The sequence below is a fragment of the Rhipicephalus microplus genome, chromosome X (assembly GCF_043290135.1).
Source record: "Rhipicephalus microplus isolate Deutch F79 chromosome X, USDA_Rmic, whole genome shotgun sequence".
Taxonomy (NCBI): domain Eukaryota; kingdom Metazoa; phylum Arthropoda; class Arachnida; order Ixodida; family Ixodidae; genus Rhipicephalus; species Rhipicephalus microplus.
The window spans coordinates 51,217,657-51,233,377 of record NC_134710.1 but is presented as its reverse complement, the minus strand read 5'-3'; the positions used below and the strand labels follow the sequence as shown (position 1 = coordinate 51,233,377).

Below are 15,721 nucleotides of genomic sequence, written 5' to 3'. Positions count from 1 at the left end.
CTTTTCCTTCATCAGAAATGTACTCGGCAGACTTGATGTCCAGGTCAAGTGAATTGAGGACGAGGACATCAATTGACTCTAGTATCTGCAAATTTTCAGCATGTAATAGCAAAAATACATTCATTAAAATTTGCCGACATCCCAAACCCGAATCGGTCCCAACTTGGGGGGAAAAGAAACAAGGGTAAATTTAAAGGCTCATTTTCCTTTGCTACAAGTGCTTACATTACAATTACTTCTAATAATATCTCATTTATTTTTGGCACCATTTTCTGTTAGTTATCATCAAACCGGGGAGAGTAACTGATTTAAGGATTCGAATGCCCCGCCCAAGTCCCTAGGCTTGTTTTTCCCCTCTTGTCCCGCTAAATTGCGATAAAATACGCGCTTTTAAATGTCGCGTTAAATGTGGATTCTAAATCGTATCCCTTTATATCTGCTAGGAAGGATGCATGTGATGCTAACATATGGCACACAACTGAATTATTGAAATTTCATAAGTTGTGCAGGTAGACTGGGGTTCAACAGGCAGCCAACGAACTTCCCACACCTCATTGGCGAATAATAATACTGCACCGATTGTTTTATAAAATAACTATAACTAGTCGAAGATCTCTTTGGATGCTTAGCAAAATGACAAATGTGACCGAACTATTCCCGGCGAGATCAATCTGTAGGCTATCACTAGGTGGAACTCAAAAGATATTAACATCAAATGCAGAAATGGCGGAATACTCGCCTCTAATGTCACAACCGTTCGGCCGTCAAATGCGAGCTTCTTGAGGTCGGGCTTCAGCTCAATATTGTAGTTCACCGGCTTAACGTTGGCAGGAAGGCGGTCTGATCTGTTCTCGCCAGACATTGCGGTGTTCCTGAGGGCGCTAGAAGAACGCACGAGGCACAGAACTTCTAGCTACAGACGCACGTCAGAACCCTTCACGGACGCATCACAAATGGCGCAAATGGCGAATTTACCAAAGTGATCGGAAGATCCCCAGGCGCGCGCTGATCTTTGGAACACGACAGGCAACCGCAGAATGAGCGAGGAATCTGCCGGCACGAGACGCTACGAAGACGAAGAAGCGAGGCGGCACGCGCGCTGCAGAAACGAGCATATCTTTAGACGCCGCTAATGAAGCCGCAAAGTTTTTAAGTTTGCTCGAGCCTCTTTTCGCACAACTTTATTTGTAACGAGGCGACGAGGCCAAAGACAACATCCCGTACGAGAAAAATTAGGAAAAATTCAGTGTACAATGGTGCCTACGCAACTACGGCCGGTAATGTTGCGTTGCGGCAAGTTTTTTTTTTTTTATATATAAAAAAAACAATGTTTTTAAATCAGCTCAGAGTTTTACAAAACTTCGCAGGCAATACAAAACTAAAGTTAGTACTATCAATTTGCTAAATCTAATCGCTTTTTTTATTAGTCAGAAAAAAAAAAAGATGAAGTCGACGCAGTGTGCAGTTTTGCCGGTCAATCCAAGCCGAGCCATGTCATATTTATGGACAGGTGTTTTATAGATGGTATGGATGCAAGGCGTTATAAGCGCTGTAGCAGCGCTTCAACTTCAAGCAGTGTGCCTGGTACTGCTTGGCCCCGTGATAATGCCGAATTATTCCTATCGTCTGCTATGGCTTCTGTAATACCGGAGATACGGATCTACTCTCCATCTGATAAAGGTGACGACACCTCCGACTCCGAGCGCAGCAGAATAACCGGGGACGCGAGTGACCGTAAGAGTACAATGCTGTTCCGTGGATCTTGTGAAGTGTTTTCGGGTGACAGTTCGAACATGGTGCCCTGGTTAAATACATTCAACATGCGGCCGTTCAATCTATCGTGCCTGCCGTCTACCATGACCTATCGGCCATCCTGTCGGTCTCAGTCCGTGGCCATTAGTCGCGCGAAACTGGGGTGCATCACGAGTTCCGCGAAATCGCTGGACGTGCTGCGCCAGAATTTGCAAAAGAGCATTAACCGCGAAATAGACGAAATACTACAGCGGTATTTGGAGAAATTCTTCAAGCCGGGTCTGGAGAACGTGCGCATCAACAACGGCGAGCATTCGATATCGGAGCAGCATATCCAAGCCGTCTGCCGGCAGATCTTGGAAGAAGCCAAGAAGATGTACCACGGGAGCTACACTCGGGGAAATAGCCCGACCTCGGACTACAACATCGACTCTGGTCGCAACAGTCCATCGGACCTCAGGTTGGGTAGACTTCTAGGTAAGCATGGGGTGACGGGCCGCAAGAAACGCGACAACTCGGACTCCGACTCTGAAGCGAGTTTGCAGCTGGTGAAGAAGAAGAAGAAAGGGCGTCCACCGCTGCACCAGGGTGGAGTGCTTTCTGGCCGCTCGACGCCATGCAAGCTGAAGGCGGATGCGGTGAAGCGGGAAGGTCCAAAGTGGGATCCGGCGCGACTGCAGCCCACCTCTCAATTCATAATGGGTGCTAAGGCGAACAAGGCGCTGGGTTTGGGCGCCACGCGAGGTCGTCTCTACATCAAGCATCCGGAGGTGTTCAAGTACTCCGGCGACCAGGAGGACAAGCAGTGGCTGTACGAGCACAACCAGATGCCAGCCACCGGCGGCAAGGCGTACATGCTGCTCGTTGAGGACATTCGCGAGTTGGCCGAGACGGACGAATACCGCGGCAGTCCGGGGCTCATGCTGGACGAGATCGTCGGCTTCTCCGTGCCGGAGAGCATGCTGGCTAAGATGCAGGCCGCCATGCTCGCCATGAGGACCGACTTGCCGGCAGGGTCGCGTCGTCGTGGGCCACGGCCCAGTGGCGACCCGCGGCACGACGACGGTTCGGCGTCGCCCGCTGAGGAACCACTGGGAGCGTCGCCTTTCGGTCAGGGCTTCGAAGACGTCTCGCCCGCTGCCTCGGACGTGAGCGCCACGTTGGAGCCGCCCCTGACTGCTCCCTTCGAGCTCGTCTTGAGTCCATGAGTACTGTGCACGTTTGTTGCAGGGCTACATACTCGCAGTGTCTACGATAACCTAGAATATTGAACGGGGGGGTTTCGACCCCCTCCCACCCCTAACCGTGCGTGGCTTTGCCGTGTCCGGGGAAAAGGGGATCCTGGGGGTTGAGCTGACGCTGGGTGATTGGACCTTTAAGGCCCCCCGGCAGAGGCAACACATCCCTTTGGCCCTGGCTTCACGTAGACGGCACACCCGGATTGACCCGCCTGGGGGGAATCAGCAGTCGCCTTTTCCTGTTTCCCCCTCACATCTTCGTCTTTTCTCTTACTTTAAATCTTTCCTGTCCTCTACTCTCTTCTGTTGACTTCCGTGTTTCCTGGCGGCAAGGGTTAACCCTGTGTGGCTATCTTACCTTGGATACACCATATTCGGTTATAGTGGTGGTGTACAGCTGGCATCTGCAGGGCCTGTGCTTACAGACCCTGCAGCGTCCCCTTGTAGGACTCCATGGTGGGTGGCTGGCGCCGCTGCCGAAAATAAACCTTTTCTTATGGCTAGTTCCTTCCCCCCACGCCCTGATCGCCCTCAGAAAAGAGGTCGCACCAATGAAGTCTTCCAGTTTTTTGGTCACCAGAGAGTATCCTTTCCCCGATTCCACGTTATCCACGCTGACACACCCGGAAAACCAGTGCGAACAATTTCACCTTTTCTTGTTTCGAAGTCTTTGACAGAAATTTTTGTCCCAGGATATAAAGCATCGAGAATGGCAAGTGGTGACCTCCTGTTGGAGCTCCGCGACCAGAAACAATATGAAAAATTGCCTAATCTAGTGAAATTTGGAGATACCAAAATTATAGTAACCCCACATCGAACCATGAACACCACCCGTGGCGTTGTTTCAGATGATGACCTGTTAGGGCTGACGGAGGCTGAACTCCTGGAGGGTTTTAGCGAACAGAATGTCATCAACGTGAAACAAATTAGGATGAGGCGTGATGACAAAGAAATCCAGACTAAGCACCTGATACTTACTTTCAATTCAAGTGTACTGCCCGACTCCGTTGAGGCTGGGTACATCAAGCTTCGAATGAGGCCATATATACCGAACCCTCTCCGATGTTTCAAATGCCAGCGGTTCGGCCACAGTTCTCAGAACTGCCGAGGCCGCCTAACTTGTGCGAAATGCAGTGCTGAAAAACACACATCTGATACCTGTGAAAACTCTCTTCACTGTGCGAACTGTAACAGGGAGCATGCCGCATACTCACGGTCATGCCCATGCTGGAACAAAACATTTCATTTAGGGAGGCACGAAGGCAGGTGTCCTACCTACCAGAAAGCAGCTTTGCCGAAGTGGCGCGTCAGGGGGCAGCACCATGACGGCCCTCGGCGCCTGTCTGGCACACACGTAGTGAGCCAGCGGTGACGCCATCCACCCCCTCGGCAGTTGCAGCAAGTGCTGCTTCGCCATCCAGGAAAGACCCTACCAACCTCCGGGCTGGCGGCCGCGAAGGTCTCGTCTTTTGAGGCGAGGCCCTCAAAACAAATTCAGCGCTCGCAAGAGCGCGTGTCCAGCGCCTCGCAAGAGGCAATGGACACAACACCGAGTGTGAGGGCGCAGCCAGCGCCTAAGGATCGGCGCGACTCTGTCGACCGATCCAAAAAAGAAAAATCTCATGTCACGGCCCCTGGAAAGGGTCCGTGAGCTTACTTACCATCCTTGAGCACACAACACAAAACACATCTAAAATGGACACACAAATACTACAGTGGAATGCCAGAGGCCTATTTAATAACCTAGATGATATCAAAGACTTGCTTAATGACTATCAGCCAAAAGTGTTCTGTGTTCAAGAAACTCATTTAAAGTCGACTCATGTGAATTTCTTAAATCAATATGTGGTTTTTTGTAAAGATCGAAATGGTGGCACTTTCTCTTCTGGAGGTGTGGCCATCATTGCACAAAGAAGCGTAGCATGCCAGTACATTGTGCTATAAAGCTCTCTTGAGGTTGTGGCTGTTCGCGCTATTCTATTCAACCGTCTTATATCTATCTGCTGGATCTACATAGCCCCTGACGAACCATTCAATAAAACAGAGTACATTTGATCAGCTTCCAGAACCATATGTGTTAATTGGAGATTTTAATGCTCACAGTTTGCTATGGGGTGATACCAAATGTGATGCGAGAGGTCGTGCAATAGAAAACTTTCTTCTTGCATCTGGAGCTTGTCTGCTCAATAAGGCTGAGCCAACATACTTCAGTACCACACACAATACATATTCATGCATAGATTTAGCCATTGGGTCACCGTCACTCCTACCTTACTTAGATTGGAAAGTTATTAATAATCCATATGGAAGTGACCATTTTCCAACTCTTTTAGTAACAAAACAACGGGATGACTGGCCGTCTTATCCTAAAAAGTGGAACTTTCATGTTGCAAACTGGGTGAAATTCAGAGAGCTATGGCCACTACACCTCGAAGAGGTAGACCATTTGGAAGTAGAAGAGATGGCCAACTATATTTCTGAATATGTTCTTACTTGTGCAAAAAAGTGCATACCGCAGTCCAGGAATGATAAGGTTAACACAAAGCCATGGTGGAATCGGGAGTGTGAAAGTGCTAAAAAACGGCAAAACAAAGCATGGAGGACTTTTTCTCGCTACCCAACAGCAGAAAACTTGATAACCTTTAAAAGTTGCAAAGCGAATGGCAGGCGTGTTCGCCGTATAGCCAAACAAGAAAGCTGGACACGCTATATATCCTCAATAAACTCCTACACAGACGTCAGCAAGGTTTATAATAGGGTGCATAAACTTAAAGGACAAGGCCCAAATCCCTTCCCTTTGGTGAATGACTGCGGTGATACAATAGAAGAACAGGCAAACGCTCTTGGCGAACACTTCGAGAAAATGTAAAGCTCAGAAAACTATACCACTAAGTTCTTACGCCACAAAAGCATAGCTGAAAGTGTACCACTGTGCCGGAACAAGCCTGTATCATACGAATACAATAAACCACTAACACTATATGAACTGAAGCTTGCCCATGGTTCCTGTGGAAGTTCTGCTCCTGGTTCTGATACAATTACCTATGAAATGATCAGAAATCTCCCTGATGAAACCTTGAACTGACTTTTAGCACTTTACAACAAGATTTTCAATACCGGCAAAATACCCTCTGCTTGGAAAGAGGCAATAGTACTACCAATCCTTAAACAGGGCAAAGATCCCTCTTTGGTAAATAGTTACAGGCCTATCGCCCTCACAAGCTGCCTACTCAAAGTGTTTGAAAAAATGATTAACTGCCGCTTGGTCTATTACTTGGAATACAATGCCATATTGGACTCGTGCCAGTCTGGTTTCCGTACAGCTAAATCCACAACCGACAATTTTGTCCTCCCCGAGTCGTATATACGTGACGCGTTTGTACACAATCAATACTGTCTGTTTTCTTTGATCTTGAGAAGGCATATGATACTGCCTGGTGATATGGAATCCTACAAGACCTATTGTTTTTCGGAATATGTGGCAGGTATCTATATCTATCTATATGTGGCAGGTATCTTAGAAAAATTACCTGTTCGAAAGGAAGTTCCGTGTAAGAATAAGTACTGTGTGATCACGCACATTTCTTCAAGAAAATGGAGTGCCACAGGAAGGACTATTAAGCTGCACACTATATATAGTTAAAATGAACTCTCTTCGCTCTGTTATTGTACCTGCGATATCGTACTCCGTATATGTGGACGACATCCAAATTAGTTTCAAATCGTGTAACTTGACTGTATGCGAACGCCAGATACAGATAGGTGTTAACCGTCTTGCGAAATGGGCTGATGAGAATAGTTTTAAGTTTAACACTGACAAGACTACTAGTGTGCTTTTCTCCAGATGACGAGGTGTACATCCTGACCCCTGCATACTAATGAATGGACAAAACTTAGTCATCGCGAAGGAACAAAAATCCTTTGTGTAATTTTTTATTCGAAACTCACCTTCATCCAGCACATAAAACAGCTGAAGTTAAAATGTCTCAAGACCATGAACCTTTTAAAGATTTTATCGCATCAGTCGTGGGGGACAGACAGGCACTGTCTCATATCTCTGTTTCGAAGCCTGGTTCTGTCACGCATAGACTATGGATGCATAGTATATCAGTCAGCTTCAAGGACAGCACTGAAAATGTTGGACCCTGTATACCACTTAGGTATCCGGCTGGCACTTGGTGCCTTCCGTACCAGCTTTATTCACAGCCTTTATGCAGAGTCAGATCAGTGGCCACTAGACTATCAGCGCACGTATCTAGGAGTCAACTATGCAGTTAAGATCATGTCTCTGAAGCAGCACCCATGCAAAACACTTATGAATGATGTGTCTACTACCCAGTTATACCTAAACCGTCCTTCTATCGCCCCACCGTTTTCCTTGACAATAAGACCTGCAGTAGAAAAACTTGACTTTTTTCAATGACTTGGAGGAAAGTGACCATGTCGAACACATCCCTCCCTGGCAGCAGTGTCCAGTCACTTGTGACTGGTCTTTCAAAGACATCATTAAGGAAAATTGTCCAAGTGCACTCACTGAGCAACATTTCTTGGCTCTTGAACACAAATATCGTTCAGCCGCATTCTTCTCTGATGTCTCAAAGTCTCAAACATCTGTATCTTGTGCAGCCTACGGACAAAAGTTCTCGGACACCAAAACCATGCATACACATATCAGCATTTTCACGGCGGAAGCCTATGGTATCCTGCTTATTTTACAACACATTAAACAACACAAGATACAAAAGTCTATAGTGTCCACAGATTCTTTAGGTGTTGTCAGGGCCCTGTCTGTGGCAAGTACAGCAAGAACCCTACTTTCAACAAGCTCCTCAACGAAATCTATGCAGCCTACAACCTAAAACTTTCTACTGTTATTTGCTGGGTTCCAGGTCATTCTGGAATCGCGGGCAATGAAATAGTGGACAAGAATGCACGAGAAGCCGCTGGTCGGCAAACCAAAGATATAACCTCTGTTCCGGGTGTAGATCTAAAACCTGTTGTACGTAGAGGTCTACGCAACCACTGGCAAGCTGAATGGGACAGAGAAGTCGACAACAAACTCCACCTTGTAAAACCCCAGCTGAGAAAAGTTATCCCACAAAAACTCAACAGGTTCGCCGAAGTCACTCTAACACGGCTAAGAATAGGCCACACTTATGCCACACATAAACACCTTTTGACAGGCACTGATCCACCTACATGTATACACTGTGGAGAGAGTCTAACCATTGTGCATGTCCTCATACAATGTCCTGTGCTTCACCAAGCACGACTGACCCATTTCAGGGAGCTCTATCGATATCATATCCCACTTCATCCAGCACTGTTTTTATCACTTGCTGCAGTGGTTGACCTTAAGAGACTTCTTCATTATCTTGGGAAAGTCAAATTTTTAACAATGATATCATTCCATCCTAGCCACCAGGCTGCGCCTCAAGTGTGAGGTACCGCCTGGTGCATAAAAAGTATGTCTGAGCCTTCGCAGTTCTTGCTCAGGCAAGGACTTCAGCTGCGAGGGTCTTGGGCCTTGCAGACTAATTTATCATCACAGATTTCAGCCAACTAAATGGTTTTAGCAAAGTGACATTCCTTTTAAATGCACCGTGTTTTAAATGGTTCATAGATATTTGCTACACATCGCTTGTTTTAATTTTTAAACTAATAACCGAAATGAAACAACACTTGTACTGGCGCTCTTTGGCCTTAGATGCCCTTGCGCCAATAAAACTTAACGTAACATAACCTAGAATATTGCTTTTTAAAATAGGCCACCCATGGGGCCTGTCATGCTCGTGAGAGCATGTATGACTAGTCTTTGCAGGCACCTTGTTTTAAAAGATTATTAGAATTGTTGGCAAATGGCAACAAATATCTGCGACTTAGTACCTTTTTGAGAGCATGTAATATTTCGTGTTTTTTATGCACCTGACCTTTTTTTAAATGTACTTCAGTCAGTTGTAGTGGTCCTTATCCTTCCTTATACTGCACTTGATGAATTTGAGTTGTTTTGGTCAAAACACCTGTCTGGAATGATAGAGCGTCATGCTCAAAACAGCATGAGCGACACCTACAGTTCAAAAGGCTCCTTATCAGAGCATGCACGGTGCCAATGGGAGACCAGCACTGAATAGGTGGTTGGTTGTTGGTTGTTCCTCAGAGTCCTGGCGCAACCCACCACGGGGGATCGGTTATGAAACGGACGGTGCCTCATTTGTGAGGTGACACAAGAAAAAAAGGCCAGCTGCACTTTGTTTTTATTTATTTTTTATTTATTTTTTATTTATAGAAGCAAAGCCCCTTAAGGGGTTTGCTCCTAAAATTGAAGCAATTTACTAGATGAATTAAACAATGAGTAAAAATTCAAGACATTTGACACTTCATAATAGTGATGTTACATGGCCATGGCAGCCAATGCAGAAGGCAGCTTTACTGCATCGACTGCCTCTCCCTCATCTTTATGCCCTCTTCCCATTCCCCAATCGTAGGATAGCAAACCGGGCATGTTCCTGGTTAACCTCCCAGCCTTCTCTCTTGTTGTTCATCTCCCCTGACTCCAGAGCCCCGCCGCGGTGGTCTAGTGGCTAAGGTACTCAGCTGCTGACCTGCAGGTCGCGGGTTCGATTCCCGGCTGCGGCAGCTGCATTTCCGATGGAGGCGGAAATGTTGTAGGCCCGTGTGCTCAGATTTGGGCGCACGTTAAAGAACCCCAGGTGGTCGAAATTTCCGGAGCCCTCCACTACGGCGTCTCTCATAATCATATCATGGTTTTGGGACGTTAAACCCCTCAAATCAATCAAATCCCCTGACTCCAGAAAACTCAGGTTCGAGTAGTCCATTGCTTTATTTGTTACAAGAACCCTGTGTGTAGCATCAATTAAGTTAAATGGTGGCCTCTCAATGTCAAGTGTTGATAGCATGCATATTTTTCATAATAGATCAGTGGTTTAGGTGAATGTGCCCCCAACCACATTTAGTAGGCAAGGCAGCTTTCCTTCTATGTAACTGTTTGCGAATAATGTAGACTACTTGCCTATCGTATCATTGACTTGATGCTGTACATATCGAAACAGACTTGGTGGTGGTCAGATTAAAAATTGTTACATGTGCTGCAGTCTGCATAGTGTGCTTGTTGTATTGCCTACGAAATGCCAATTAAATTCCACTGTTTGGACCTGATTAATCTAGCAAACACACGAAATTCTCTTTGGCAACAAGCCCAACGCCACTGGACCGGTCGGCAAGGGCAGAATGTACTGTGCTCACCTGACTGCCTGGATTTAATGCCACCTTCACTTTTATTGAACTGGTTTAGAAGGAAAACCACAAGATACATCCTTCCTTATTCCTACGCAGTTGCGGCACTTGAATGCACAACAAAGCCGCCAGCCTTCTTTTGCTTTCCTTCTGTGTTTCGTGCCCAAACTGCCTCTGCCTGCCACCACTCCGGTTCGTAGGAGTGTCTCAGATGAGTGCACTGTGACCTCCAGGGTGCATTGCATGCACAGTGAAAACTCTAGCGCTGGTCGTGCCTGATTTAGTTTCCATCCTTGTTTATTGCCACAGCTACGACAACTGATTTGGCCATCAGAAGTACTGTCCACTGTATAGTGACGAAACCACAGAAAGCTTTATTCAGCTGATAAGTACGGGCATATCTGCTGAAAAAAATGAGACAGTAAACAGAGAGTAAGAATGCAGCACAGCTTTCATTGGGGCTGAGAATTATTCACTTTATTAACTGCTTTTTTTTTTAAAGCACTTTCGTCGATTAAATCAGTTGTGGCATCCACGGTGATAAGGATAAAGTCAAGAGAGGTGTGTCATTGGTGCTGACATGCTCAGAGTGGCTTATTTGCCTCTGCAGATGTCGCGTGTGCAGTTCCAAGCGCGACACTCCGACATTTTAGACAACAGTGTTGACCACTATGCACAATGATTCAAAGTTTCCAGTGTTCAGACAATCATGCTTCCTAAGGTGTGAATATCAGTAAGTGATATATTATCCAGGTATTATTGATAAATATGAGCACACTTGTTAAAACAGTCAGTAAGAGCTCATTGTGGGAGCGGGAATCATGGACTTCATTAAGAAAAAAAATGAATGGCTTGAGATCCGAGTTGGGATGATTGCAATGAAAGTGTACCCAGCTGTCCATGTGGCACTTTACTGACAACTTGCTGTGTATTGTGCAAAGTAAATTCATATTTCAGAAAATTTATGTGAAACTCATGGATGCTACTATTGCTCTGAGATTGCATCTAGATTGTCTATTAAAAAGCAGAAATTTAGAAATGCAGCAAGGACTTCAGTGGGAGCTGGCACAGCTGTAGCCAAGCTCTCATTTTATCGTGGGTTCCAAGGTGAACAAGGCCCTGGGTCTGGGTGCCACATGGCCATATTCATCATGTCAGTTTTAGCATTAGACAGCCATTTGCTTGAGCATGTCACTTTGTTACATTTAGAACACATGACATCTCGTATTAAAAAAATTTTGGTAGCAGATTGGCAATGCATACATGTTTAGAGCAAATAAAAATTGACCAAGTACATGTAGTTTGAGAGAGTACGACGTGTGCATGGCTACCACATATGTACTTTTGCTGACAGCTGCTTTCCTTTTTTTTTAGAAAAATGAAAAATGTTCAAATATCTTTTGGTGTAATGTGTTGAGGGTCATTGTCTAAAGTTAAGATTTTATACTAGATGAACAGGATACCTCTGTTGTTTATTTCCTAAGTCAGGAGCCACTGCATGCAAGTTGAATAAGTTTAAAATATTGAGAAATGTATTGTGGGTAATTCAATGTGAGGCATCGCAAAAATGAAGTGCCATTTTATATATAGATGAAGTTGTCATAAAGTGCATTTACTATTCCTTGATAGCAAAAGTGCGCCTCTCATGTCAAAGTGCATCTTTCATGCTGTTTAACAGAAAGCAGAAGAAAAGATAGTTGATTCTTTCCTACCATATAAAATGTAATGTTAATGTTTTATACACCATGTAATCAATTTTTATGATGTTATGTGTTTTCCTTCTTACCATGTTTTGGCATCTGCGAAGAACATGTATATGGCACTCACGTGGAAGTGAAAATTCTACATGCGCACAATACGTTAAAAAGGTGTGTGAGCATGTATTTGCTTACGTTGTCTAGGGAAAGTTTCTTCAGAGTCTCTTTTTTTGTGTGTGTGACATGAGTGTGGTATGCATATAATTTAGCTGCACCTGTTCCTTATAATGGCGGCAACAAAAACAGTTGTACACTAAAGAAATGAGTGAGGCAGTGGCATGTCCACCTTCTATTCTGATTTGATTTCTTTAGTTGCAGAAGTAGAAAGTAACCTGAGCTACCAAACTGGTTCGACCCATAGCTGGAGACTATATGTGAGTTCAATAAAAAAAAATTATAATAATGTACACATTACAATAGAACTATCACGTGCTTAAAATATTTTGACAATTTGCTCAAAAGCAGAAGAAAGTGCAATTGCCAGCATTTAAATTACAGTCACTGAAATTTCAGAGGCTCAAGTCCAATGTTATGAGGTCACACACATGCCAAGTATATTTCGTGGCTGTTGCATATGATACTGCATTGTATGAATACTAAGACGTGTTTGGAGGAAGTGAGAAGTCTATCTTAGTTTGTGTTAAAGGAATAGTGGCAACTGCAGTTGCTGAGGTTAAATATTCTAAATGAAGTTATCAAATTTGAAGTAACCTTTTCTGAAGTGACATACTCACAGGTACTATAATTAATTTAGATGCATTAGAAAAGTGTAGCTCTTCCGGATCTATTAGTTGTGATCTTGTAGGATCCCTCTAAAATGCGCTCACAATTCTTCCTTTCGCAAAAACTGATTGTTGTGCAAGGTTGGTGTGCAAGGTTCTGGTGAAGGATCACCAGGCTTACGTGTTTTTGTGGCTGATTCTATCACATTTGCTCTTCATCAGTGTGCACTGTTATGTTTTGAGTTTTGGCTTCCTGTTTCCTGTATTGCTGATAGAATACTGCAGTAGATAGTGCCTGCCATAAAACAACCAGAGCAGAGAAATGTTATAAAAATGCAGGTTTCTTTTTGTATGACACAAGGCTTCTTGATATGTACGATCTTTCCCTTTTTGTAGGCCATAAAGCTGTGCATAGCCTGAGCAAAAAGTGTAGCAGGATTGAGTTGGTTCATTATGCATAACCAAAAGAGGACAAGGAAAGAGTGCAAAATTCATTTTTTGTCCACTTTTTTTCCATATTTATATTACAATTACTAATAACATCCCCTATACTTTTCTCAGAATCATTGTCTGTTAGTTCTCATTAACATTGTGTCTAACAAAAAAGACCAGCCCTCAAATTTTCACTTTCATTTATAGCCAAAGTCTCATTCTGGCAGACTTGGTGCTTTCATGTAGTATGCTAGAGATTATTGGTCAGTTGCCAGCTTGTAATAAAGTCACATGCTACATGACTCCAACAGGCAGAAAAAAAATGCCCCACACTCACCATCATGGCTACTGGTGGTGCTGACTGACACTCCACATTTCAATCCCCATAATGTGTACGGGTTAATTGGGAAGCAGTGGCCACATACTGCACCAGGGTGGCTAATCATTCTCTGGTGAGATAGTACGTTACCAACAGTAATCACCGGTGCAGCCACACCCCAGGCCAAAGAGGGTTCAGCTTGAATTGAGGACGATTCAGCTAGCGATGGAAAGGAAAATGATAGGTGTAACTTTAAGAAACAAGAAGAGAGCAGAGTGGATTAGGGAACAAACCGGATTAAGGATATCATAGATGAAATCAAGAAAATAAAAGGGGCATGGGCTGGGCACGTAGCACGTAGGTAAGATAACTGCTGGCCATTAGGAGTAACTGTGTCTGTATTCCCAGAGAAGGCAAGTGGTTGAGGGGAATACAGAAAGTTGGGTGGGCAGATGAGATTAGGACATTTGTGTGTATAAAGCGGCAGCAGCAAGCACAGGACCGTGTTGACTGGCGGAACATGGGAGAGGCTTTTGTCCTGCAGTGGGCATAGTCAGGCTGATGATGATGAATTTGCACGGGCAACAAAGGCCGCTGGTGTTTCTTAGTGGTCGAGCATCGGACGCGTTATTTGAAGGTTGCAGGTTCGGTCCCTGCCAGTGACAAGTTATCTTTTTTTCTGTCCACTTTTCTTTTTTTTACATTTCCATTACAATTACGACTAAAAACATCCCCTCTACTTTCCTTCACATCATTGTCTCTTAGCTCTCATTAATATTGTGTCTAAAAGAGAACAAGGAACATATGCATAAGAAACATGGGGAAAATTGGCACTCGATTAGCAACTAAGTTATTTTCTGTTAAGTAGCTTGCTTAGTTTCATTTTATACCCTTGTAGCATTTTCCTGTATGTATGCATAGTGTGAAAGTTTTTTGATACCGTAAAATAAATTGGCCGCTTGTGCTATGCCACTGCTTTCAGATTTTTTTCTCTATTTTTTTGGTCCTTGTTCATTTTTTATAGTCATTCTAAATGGAGTTTTCGGCCAGTTGCACCTACTTGAGGTAGTGGAGACACAGAACAGCATCTATACAAAATTTTGCATTAAAGAAAACCTTTGAGGAAGTGTATAACTTGGGCTAATGCTTTTTATTCCCTAGTCTGTAGGAAAAGATAACTTGAATGAAAAATGTGCTATGAAACTTCAACAGTGCATATTGATTTGTACTTACTTAAATTTGTTTTCATGCCATTTTATGCTGTTATTTTTACAAATTTTGAAAATACTTGTGTAGCCATCTATGGCATTTTTAAGGCCATCTGCAAACATAAGGTTTTCAGTGCTGCTGATACAGTTAAAGACACTTCAGTTTTTTTTTCATACTTTTTGTGTGTAAAGTTACAAGGTCGACAGCTGGGCTAGTTGATATGATTCCATATTATTTAAATCAGTGCAAAAGACAGGTAATGTCCTCTTTTTATCCTGTCTCTTGTGCTCTTTTAAATAATATAGTTACAACTTATTGTGATGAGCAATTTACCGGTCATGTTTGAACTTGTGCTGTATATGAAAGGTAAAGTTAGGACTTTTCGATATTGTATGAATGTTACGCATCCTTCTTACCCCAAAGTACTCATATAATTTTTCTTCGCATACCTTGCCCCTGCATTATTTGCTTGTGGCACACCATGAGGATAAGAAAGTTACGTGATACCACTATTTATTGTTTCACTTGCCTTCTGAGAATCATTTAATAAGCTTCTCAAGCACATAAAGTGTTTATTGGTACTAAATAAAGTCAGGTTTTAGAAGTTGCTGAAAGTACATTAACTTCTCACAGCATTGCTCATTATATAAATACATATTGTACATATATACCAGCCACATTTGGTCATTGCTGTTGTATATTCTTTGTTTTCATCTCATTTGAAGTGAATCTGTTAATATTTAATGATGCATGTCGCTGTATATAAAGTCAAGAGCTCATAAGCACTGACATTGTAAAGTGCAATAAAAAAATGGTGCTTTCTTACTGTGTTGCCTTTCTTTTAAAATGTTTCTCAATGCAGGTGCTTGTTATTCATTGCCTTGTGGACATAACAAACATTTGTCCAAGCTACTTGGGTCTGTATACTCTAGTGGATTTGAAAGGAAGGCATGTTATGCAGCTAGTTTACAAGGACTGACTTACTTTAAAGCTAGTATGTGGTTTTTGTTAGCACCAATTTAATACAATAACTTTAAC

At 43.7% G+C, this 15,721-nt stretch overlaps 2 protein-coding genes across 2 annotated transcripts in view; one reads left to right on the top strand and one right to left on the bottom strand.

The window, feature by feature from the left end:
- Psa (puromycin-sensitive aminopeptidase) overlaps positions 1 to 1,253 on the bottom strand; it is an 87,278-nt gene extending 86,025 nt beyond the window's left edge. Inside the window, exons 1-3 of the mRNA XM_037427139.2 lie at positions 976 to 1,253; positions 740 to 881; positions 1 to 85 (exon numbers count right to left, since the gene is read on the bottom strand). Coding sequence (XP_037283036.1) covers positions 1 to 85; positions 740 to 881; positions 976 to 1,115 — 367 coding nt within the window. The 5' untranslated portion in view covers positions 1,116 to 1,253. The remainder of the gene's footprint in view (positions 86 to 739; positions 882 to 975) is intronic.
- Positions 1,254 to 1,497: 244 nt separating this feature from the next.
- Positions 1,498 to 15,508, top strand: LOC119176028 (deoxynucleotidyltransferase terminal-interacting protein 1). Its single transcript, XM_075876577.1, has one exon. The coding sequence runs from the start codon at positions 1,503 to 1,505 to the stop codon at positions 2,958 to 2,960; it is 1,458 nt and encodes a 485-aa protein (XP_075732692.1). The 5' UTR covers positions 1,498 to 1,502; the 3' UTR covers positions 2,961 to 15,508.
- Positions 15,509 to 15,721: the final 213 nt, after the last annotated feature.